The following is a 10,672-nucleotide window of genomic DNA, read 5'->3' on the forward strand; positions in this document are numbered from 1 at the left end:
TTCTGGCTTCTTGAGGAGCTTCTACACTGATTTCCATAGTGGGTGCAACAGCTTTTATTTCTACCCTTTGACTCCCATGACTCATCTAAAATGTGAAAAGGCCATTGTATAAGCTGTGTCTCAGACTGGATAAAAAAGACCAAGGAAACAGAGCAACAGCATTCACATCACTTATTTCTGGTTGTGAAAGAAGTGTGGCCATCCATCTCACCTTTCTTGCCAGGATGGACTGTGTCCCTTGGTGTTTATTTAAGCCTCAATAAACTGAACCTCACCAAAGTTTCTTTTCTTAGGTGATTACTTATAGTAGGGAGAAAATAATTTGTGCAAATGGTTTTCACCTCATAGTTATTAGTGTTCATCACATTGAAAAGAGTGCACAGATCAGCTGAGTGGCCTTAGAGAAAGAAGCAGCATTCCTAGGGCCTATATAAATCCATACTAGATCCTTTGGATCCTTTGTGTATTTATTATACCTTATAGTTTAGGGTGTATATTGGATTCCAGAGTGTACAGATGAGTAGACCTCTGCTTCTTGTGACTTCCATTAGGTTCTTTTTCTGATGTTTGTTTTTTCATCTGATTATGATGTGTTAGCGTTTTGTTTTATTTTATTGCGTTAAATTTATTTTATGTTATCAATATCTCTTAGAAGCCTATATTTTTTTTAAATAAGAGACAGAAAGGGACAGGTTGAAGAAAGGAAGGGGTGGGGAAGAAATGAAAAAAGTAGAGGGAGGTGGATAAGATCATGTAAGCAGGATATAGTATGTGAGGAAAAAATATTTTAATAAAAGGAAAAAATAATTAAAAAGACCTTTTCAACAGTCTTCTATTAGGAGTGAAGTTCCTTCTTTCCTTACGTCTGTGTTAAATCCTGACAAAGTCAACGAAAGAGACACAGAGAAGTGGGAAGGAGACAGCCTTTGCAGGAATGGATGAAATCAACCTTTCCTGCTGTATGGTCTGAGCTACAGGAGTATGGAGGCAATAATTTATACAATTTGAATAATAGGTAATGCTTTATAATAATAATAATAATAGATAATGATTTGGAAACTATACTAAATGACACTTCACAGGTATAGAGTGAAGAGAATAGGTTAAGTATGCCTACCATGTTGCTTAAAGAGAAGAATTTGGAAAACAATGGTTGAAGATGATAAGACGAGAAATGAAAACCCATTGTGTGTTTGTAACACTTAATTCATACATATTGAAATATTTAAATTTAAAAAGGTCTGTTATTCATAGTGCAGCATCGTGGTAATTTTATTTTCTGTCATTGTACTGTGCGAGTTGGTTTAGAGGCATGAACAACTTTCTTAAGGTATCACAACATTTCCAAATCTGTGATAGAATTATTGTGCTTTTACCAGTGATCTCACTCATTAATTCTAATAACTATCTACATTAACTTCCTATACTGATATTAATGAATGAAAGAAAACAACAAATTTTCTTTCAATGCTCTGACATAGCTCATGTCTCTTTTTATTAATAGACACATTATACTTTAATATAAAATTCAAAGGGTATAAAATTAAAAGAAGCTTCAAAAAGATGGATCAGATAACATCTCAAAATGTTGAGGAGTAGCAACATTCACCATGAGCAAGTAGACATCTCAGGAAGTTGAAATAAAAATTAAGTACTTCTAGCTCAATGTGCAGGCAGTAGGAGAACATACAAGAAGCAAAAAATTAGTTTCTTCATTATCTGACTGCAAGGATGCAAGGAGTCCTAACCAGACCAGACCAGGTAGCTTTCTTTTCTTTCCTTTTTTTTTTTTTAATTTCAAGATTAACCTATTGACCAGAGATGATACTTATTATTACTGTTGTATTCATTTGACCTTTCCATTCTACATATTGAATAACACTTAAGGAAATGTTATAAATGTGAAATTTCAATCACAAACAGATTTCTATCACAAGACACAAAACTTTTTTTTCATCTATGGGCAAGACTTATATACACCTTTTTCTTGAGTTAAATTTATGCCTGATAAAGCATGTTACTTGCAATTAGACAAATGGAACACCAGGATTTTGCTACATTGAGCACACATGTTTGTATGCCCAAAAGACCATGCAAAAAAAATGAGGACAGTTATTTAACATGCTCAACGTCCTTAGTCATCAGGGAAATACAATACAAAATGACCCTGAGATTTTACATTGCACCCACCAGAATGGCTAAGATCAAAACCTCAAGTGACAACACATGATGGAGAGGATGTGGAGAAAGGGGAACCGTCCTCCATTGCTGGTGGGAGTGCAAACTTATACAACCACTTTGGAAATCTTCTGGTGCTTTCTCAGAAAATTGGGAATAGTGCTACTTCAAGAAAGAGATATACCACTCCTAGGCATATACCCAAAAAATGCTCCATCATGCAACAAGGACATTTGCTCAACTAGGTTCATAGCAGCTTTATTCATAATAGTCAAAGCTATAAATAATCTAGATGTCCCTCAACCGAGGAATGGATAAAGAAATTTGTGGTGCATTTACAGAATGGAATACTACTCAGTTATTAATAACAAGGAAATCATGAAATTTGTAAGCAAATGGATAGAACTAGAAAAGATCATCCTCGGTGAGGTAAGTTAATAAATTGTAAAAATAATAAATTAAAAAGAAGCCGTTTAGCCAGGAGTGATTTTTATAAGAATATGTAATCAGATATATTGTTTGTTGGCATTTTACTCAGCCCAGGAAAGGTGCTGTACAAATACCTTTGAGGACTTGATATAAATTTGTGTCTATTTTTCTGACAGAGAGGCTTAATAGAAGGCTAGATGCCTAACTTTTGTTCTTTCAAAGTACATTGTTTCAAAATTTATCCTTCACTACAGAAGTCACATCATTCATTAAAAAGAAAATAGTGTAAGATTGCCCACCTCAGATATGATCCTTGTGATGTTATCTAGAAGGTATTTATGGGCTTCAGTGATTCTGACTCTTGATAGGATAGCATCAGGGACTCGTGGCATAACACTGAGTTCTGTCACTAAGTGTTTCAGAGATCTTCCCAAGCAAGCAATATGATGAGTGTCATATCCAAATAGTCTTCAAACTATATAACAGTTATTGAAAAATCAAATTAATATAAGTTAAATATGAAAACATTAGTTATACATGATTTTTTTAATATTTTTATTATTATTAATTACACTTTATTCATTTTGTATCCCCCCCATAAGCCCCTCCCTCCTCCCCTCCCGATCCCACCCTTCCGCCCCTTTCTTCATGCATGCCCCTCCCCAAGTCCACTGATAGGGGAGGTCCTCCTCTCCTTCTTTCTGATCTTAGACTATCAGTTCTCATCAGAAGTGGCTGCATTGTCATCTTCTGTGGCCTGGTAAGGCTGCTCCCCCCTCAGGGGGAGGAGATCAAAGAGCAGACCAATCAGATTATGTCAGAGGCAGTCCCTCTTCCCATTACTAGGTAACCCACTTGGACATTGACCTGCCATGGGCTACATCTGTGCAGGGGTTCTAGGTTATCTCCATGAATAGTCCTTGGTTGGAGTATGAGTCTCTGGGAAGTTCCCTGTGTTCAAATTTTCTTGTTCTGTTGCTCTCCTTGTGGAGTTCCTGTCCTCTCTAGCTCTTACTATTTCGCACTTCTTACCTAAAATTCCATTCACTCTGCCGGACAGTTGGCCATCAGGCTCAGTATCTGCTTTGATAGTCTGCAGGGCAGAGGCTTTCAGAGGCCCTTTGTGGCAGGTTCCTAGGTTGTTTCATGTTTTCTTCTTTTGGCTTTCAGAGGCCCTCTGTAGCAGGTTCCTAGGTTGTTTCCTGTTTTCTTCTTTTTCTGATGTCCATCCTCTTTGCCTTTCAGGATGGGGATTGAGCATTTTAGTTAGGGTCCTCTCTTTTGCTTAGTTTGTTTAGATGTACCGATTTTAGTGGGTTTATCCTATGTTGTATGTTTATATGAGTGAGTATATACCATGCATGTCTTTTTGCTTCTGGGACAACTCACTCAGGATGATCCTTTCCAGGTCCCACCATTTACCTGCAAATTTCATGATTTCCTTATTTTTCGTGCTGACTAATACTCCATTGTATAGATGTACCACAATTTCTGCATCCATTCTTCAGTTGAGGGGCATCTGGGCTATTTCCAGCTTCTGGCTATCACAAATAAAGCTGCTACAAACATGGATGAGCAAATGTCCTTTTTGTGTACTTGAGCCTCTTTTGGGTATAGGCCTAGGAGAGATATGGCTGGATTTTGAGGAAGTGTTATTCCTAGTTGTCTGAGAAAGCACCAGATTGATTTCCAGAGTGGTTGTACAAGTTTACATTCCCACCAGCAGTGGAGAAGGGTTCCCCTTTCTCCACAACCTCTCCAGCATGTGTTGTCACTTGAGTTTTTGATCTTGGCCATTCTGATGGGTGTAAGGTGAAATCTCAGGGTTGTTTTGATTTGCATTTCCCTAATGGTTAATGAGGTTGAGCATTTCTTTAAATGCTTCTCTGCCATTTGATATTCCTCTACAGAGAGTTCTTTGTTTAGCTCTATTCCCCATTTTTTAAGTGGATTACTTGGTTTGCTACTTTTTGGCTTCTTTAGTTCTTTATATATACTGGATATGAGTCCTCTGTCAGATAAAGGGTTGGTGAAGATTCTTTCCCAATCTGTAGGCAGTCGCTTTGTTTTGATGACAGTGTCCTTTGTTTTACAGAAGCTTTTCAGTTTCATGAGGTCCCATTTATTGATTGTTGCTCTTAGAGCCTGTGCTGTTGGTGTTCTGTTCAGGAAGTTTTCTCCTGTACCAATGAGTTCTAGGGTATTCCCCACTTTTTTTTCTAGCCATTTAATCTGTCTGATTTTATGTTAAGTTCTTTGATCCACTTGGACTTCAGTTTTGTGCAGGGTGATAAGTATGGATCTATTTGAATTTTTCTACATGTAGACATCCAGTTAGACCAGCACCATTTGTTGAAGATGTTATCTTTTTTTTCCATTGTATGGTTTTTGCACCTTTGTCAAAAATCATGTGTCCATAACTGTGGGGGTTTATTTCTGGGTCTTCTGTTCGGTTCCATTGATCCACCATTCTGTTTCTATGCCAGTACCATGCAGTTTTTATAACTGTTGCTCTATAGTACAGTTTGAGGTCAGAGATGGAGATACCTCCAGAAGATCTTTTATTGTAGAGGATTGTTTTAGCAATTCTAGGTTTCTTGTTATTCCATATGAAGTTGAGAATTTTTCTTTCCAGGTCTGTAAAGAATTGTGTTGGTAATTTGATGGGAATTGCATTAAATCTGTAGATTGCTTTTGGTAAGATGGCCATTTTTACTATGTTAATCCTGCCAAGCCATGAGCATGGGAAATCTTTCCATCTTCTCATATCTTCTTCTAATTCTTTCTTCAGAGACTTGAAATTTTTTTCATACAAGTCTTTGACTTGCTTGGTTAGGGTTACACCAAGGTACTTTATGTCATTTGTGGCTATTTTGAAGGGTGTTGTTTCCCTAATTTCTTTCTCAGCCATTTTGTCTTTTGTATACAGAAGTGCTACTGATTTTTTTGAGTTAATTTTGTTTCCGGCCACTTGGTTGAAGGTGTTTATCAGCTGTAGGAGTTCCCTGGTAGAGTTTTTGGGGTCACTCATGTATACTATCATATCATCTGCAAACAGTGATAATTTGACTTCTTCCTTTCCAATTTGTTTCCCCTTGATCTCCTTCAATTGTCTTATTGCTCCAGCAAGGACTTCCAGAACAATGTTGAAGCTATATGGAGAGAGTGGGCAGCCTTGTCTTGTCCCTGATTTCAGTGGGATTGCTTTAAGTTTCTCTCCATTCAGTTTGATGTTGGCTATAGCTTGCTGTATATCGCCTTTACTACGTTTAGATATGCGCCTTTTATCCCTGATCTCTCTAATACTTTAAACATGAATGGATGTTGGATTTTGTCAAATGCTTTTTCAACATCTAGGGAGATTATCATTTGTTTTTTTTTTTTCTTTCAGTTTGTTAATATTGTGGATCACATATACATGACTTTTAATCAGAGGACATGAACTACCATACTTATTTGTTATTCTCACAGAGAAGTAGGGTTTTCTTGAGATGAAAATGATGTAGCAATATAAAAATTAAACTATTCACCTATAACTTCCAAACCTAAATAGTTTATATAAATATCAATTTATAATGAACTATATAATTGAACATGTTGTGTTTTCTTTCTGCAATTCTACCATTTGTCTATTCTGTAAGACCTTCCATATTTGACTGTTTTGTTTGTCCATGAGTCTCTAAGCCTTTCTTGGAACTGAGGAGGTGCCCACTGGACCTAAATTAAAAAGAGAGATTCTACTAAATTCAATTACAAATCATTTTAACTCATATTTATGACACCAGAAAATTAGAATATTTTCAAGATATTCACTATTAATTTGAGGATATTGATATAAATGTATCTTGAAGACAACCTGTCATTAATAAATATGGTTTCTCAGTTTACAACACTTCTGCCCTTCCTCTGACAGAACTGAACATTATTGACAAGTATAGCTGAAGATCACCGGGGGCCATTGAAGGTGTAGAAATCACAATTGAATTTTGACACTTTAGTATATGTCAGTATTGTATATGTACCTCATGACTGATTTAAAATGTTTGCTGTGTTGATGTCTTTTAACTAATCTAGTGATGAAAATTCAGAGCAGAGTAGTATTCAATGGGCACCATAATAGAAATATGAGAAGTATATGAAAGAAAGGAATAAATGAAAGTATGGCAATGCAGGTTGCTGGAAGCATATGAATAAGAGTGATGGCTTAAGTTGGATGAGGCTCAGAACTCTATTATGATTGGGCTGGTTAATGATACAAATTCCACAAAACATTTTAGAGTATCTGTTCTGAGCTACAGCTTGGAAGGATTAATTGAAGCAATGTCAATGAACTACTTTGTGACATTCTTACATTAGAATAAGGCTCCAGAGTATGCCTTCCTCTTCCTCTTCTTTCTCTTTATTATTTTTATGTGATATTTAAATAGTATTTGTTTGTTTGTTTTCTAGACAGAGTTTCTCTGTATAACTTGGACTGTCCTGGACTTGCTTTCTAGACCAAGCTGGCCTTGAGCTCAAAGAGATCCACCTGCCTCTGCCTTCTAGAGTGTTGGGATTATGGGAGTGTGACAGTACTCCAGGTTTAAGTAATTTATTTGAGGGTAAGTTGTGGCCATGGGTTAGAAGGGAGAGATGGTAACAAAATTTAAGTAGAGCTGCTGTGACAATATAGAACTGAGGAAATTATTTCCTTCAGAGTAACAGTGATAGTATTTATAGGACTCCCTTGCCCAGGTACTTTCAGCTGAGACTCAGGAAAAAAATTCATGGAGTTTGCAACACGTAGATGTAGAACCAGAAGAATCCTTGGAATCAAAAAGTGTTAGCTTGGTTGTCATTGACAACAAGCATGCCAATGCAGATACGTTATTAATTTATAATAAAGATATCTGAGTTTACATGTCTTAGATGTATACATGAATGTGTTTTTAAAAATAGATGGTCAGTTCAGTTTAAAGTTTTCTGTGGAATAATAAGTCAATTCCCTGTGTCACAACATTGCTAAAAGAAGATTCTTTAAATGTTCAGTTTATAAAAATGTACAATATTATTTATTATTTGATTTTCTTTATAATGTATCAAGTGTACACAATGATTTTACTTCATTGCTCACTCTTACTGCTGTTCCTGCTCTTCTGATTACCCCCCTTTCAGTGCTTTCAGTGCTCACAGCATGGCAAAGCCAGAGGACTGTTCAGCTGTTTAGGTGAAAAGCTGAGGACTCACCAAGGTCTTTAGGGCTTCCTCTCTGGGTTCTGAAAAATAGATGTGGAAAGTGTGGCAGTTCTTCAACAATCTGAGCAATTTCCACTTACTATTGTACAATATGATACCTGAAAATGTTCACAAATTAGATATAAATGAAATTGAAGAATTGAAAAAAAAAATGAACCTATGACCGGAATATTAATGCATTGAATAGACATGTCATTTTTAGAGTCAAGTACTGCATGCGATCTAAAATTAAGAGAATGAGCATTTAATGTACTATTCCACTTGAATCAGTAACCTCATTTGATTTCTCACCTCAATTGTTAGGCTTCCATCCCCTTTTCCTACTCACTAGTCTCTTATCCTGTCACTTCTAAAATTTACTAAATAAATTGAAGAAAACCTCAAAACATGACCAAAGTAAAATCATGGAATATTTCAAAGATTATCTTTCAGTATGATTTGAATCTAATGCCATAGGATTTACATGTATGTATCATTATTTGTTATTTTATTTTTTTATTAGGTCAATTTTTTCTTTTACCTAGGCATTATAAAATTATTCCTTTTCTTCTAATTCCAGTGAATATATACACCAATAGCATTCAAAGTCTTTCATAAATCCTGAATGAAATTGTGTAATTATAATAAAATTAGACATAAAAGGTGGCCATTTTAGGAGATACTAAACAATGATGAAATTCAAAACAGAAGAGATTAATTAATATTTACATAATATTGACCATATAGCCAAAATTTTTCTTGCCAAAATTCTTATAGTTTTATGTCCTAAGTATAGCCATTAAAATAAAATTAGAGAATAATTTGAACAATCATTTTATTGTTTGCAAACTGTAATTCTGGAATCGGTCCCATTTTCATCCTGCATCTAGTGGCTGGGGTTTTCTTTCACCTGAGCAGGTGTTTTTTGTTGTTGTTGTTTGTTTTGTTTTGTTTTGTTTTGAGGGGTATTGCTTCTTGCAGCTTTCTTATTCAAATTACAGTTCAACAGTAATCATGGATGTATTGGGGGAAGAAGATAGAAGTTAGTGAGGCACTTAGATTTTTACTAAAACATGTCTGAAGAGAGAACGTTGATTTAAAACAAACTAAGGAATGAAATAAAACTCTGAGTAAACAATATGAATATATTATTTTTCAAATGCAGAGACATATTTCTTGGGTACCCCATATTATTAAAGCCTTGTCTATTGTATCCTTCTTGATTGACCTTGAAACAGATAACAGTCAGCCTGTTCCACTTCTAACAGAGTCCTCTCATTGAGTAAACTCATTACCTGGAAACCTTAAAAAAAAATGACTTCCAGCCTGAGGCATTTCTGAGAAGGATATGTATCTATTTCCTTTGTTGACATCGTGCAAGTTTAGATTAGTTCTATTCATTCCATTAAACTCCACGTAACGCATTTTTCCTTTATGATGTCTGAAGTGTGCTAAGTGAAGATGCCACAGACACTGAACTGCTACAAACAAGGTAAGGAATCCAGAGTTCTTCACCAGCCATATCGTTTAGATTTTTATGTCATGACTATAAATTAAGAAAAGTGTTTTGTATGTATGTTTTTAGAATAGTTACATATAAGCAAATAATTAAAGCCTTTGAGTATTTTTGTAGGTCTTTAGAATGTGAAACTGTTTCATCCTCCTTTTTCTACTTTTGAGTACCATAGACTTTCCTTTATGTCTGAAAAACACATTAAGAATCTGTGTGCTTGATGCTTTTTTATCAAACTGTGCTGCAGTGCACTAACCAGCTGGCAAGTTTCCTTTGGGAAGAAACCATGGGTTATGGAGATACTTACAAATTCCATGCAGCAGTCTAGGGCAAGCTTAGTGATGTTGTCAGAAGGTGCATAATCAAAAAGGTCCTTGAAGGTATCATCACTGAAGGCTCTCTCACTAGCATTCAGGGGCACAGAGCCCTTCCTCTCCCACAGGATCAGGTTTGCCACCAAGAGGATCAGGAAAGTCCCTGCTATAGAGACACAGAAGCTATGTACACTGAGAGCTATTCATCTGAGGTTTTCATAGTAATAATATCCTTGCCCATCTTCCTCCTCTGTATCATCTGGCACTGTACAGCTGTGATAGTGAATAACATCATCCATTGGGAAAATGCAACTAAATAATTAATTAGAACAAATACATAGTTTGAGAATTTGATGACTTCTCAGATCCTTCTAAAAATGCAGAAGCCATTACGAGAAAATAACAGATTTTGCTTTTCAGCACATGGACCCAGAAGCCCTACTAGTCTTGATATTTACCTACTTTCCTCATCTATAAAACAACAGCCTTTAAATTTTGACGTTTTAACTATGACCAATGTTGAGTTCATCGTGTTTTTATTGTTCAAAAACAAGCAAACAACCAGCATGTTAATATATCAATGATTTTCTTAAGAACATGAACCAGAATATTGAAATCAAAATGCAAAATTCACCTACCTGTGGTGACACTAGTCTGAAAATTTTTCACTGTTCAAAATCTTTAATAAATACAATAATTTATGTGCAGATTTTAGTATGATTATCCCATATTTTATGTCCATACATTTTATATCCATACAAGTGAGTACATACATTGTGTGTCTTTCTGATTCTGGGATACATCACTCAGGATGATCTTTTCTAGTTCCCACCATTTGCCTGCAAATTTCATGATTTCCTTGTTTTTAATTGCTGGGTAGTATTCCATTGTGTAAATGTACCACAATTTCTTATCCATTCCTCAATTGAGGGAAATTTGGGTTGGTTTCAGGTTCTGGCTATTACAAATAAAACTTCTATGAACGTGGCTGAGCAAATGTCCTTGTTGTATACTTGAGCATCTT

At 35.6% G+C, this 10,672-nt stretch overlaps 1 protein-coding gene across 1 annotated transcript; it reads right to left on the reverse strand.

The window, feature by feature from the left end:
- Positions 1 to 1,580: 1,580 nt before the first annotated feature.
- Positions 1,581 to 10,177, reverse strand: LOC129685555 (prolactin-7D1-like). Its single transcript, XM_055619074.1, is given in 5 exon segments — positions 1,581 to 1,700; positions 2,907 to 3,031; positions 3,034 to 3,082; positions 9,642 to 9,814; positions 10,111 to 10,177. Coding segments are annotated over 5 exon segments (534 nt in total).
- Positions 10,178 to 10,672: the final 495 nt, after the last annotated feature.

The sequence above is a fragment of the Psammomys obesus genome, unplaced genomic scaffold (genome assembly GCF_907164565.1).
Source record: "Psammomys obesus unplaced genomic scaffold, mPsaObe1.curated_primary_1811, whole genome shotgun sequence".
In the NCBI taxonomy this organism is placed as follows: domain Eukaryota; kingdom Metazoa; phylum Chordata; class Mammalia; order Rodentia; family Muridae; genus Psammomys; species Psammomys obesus.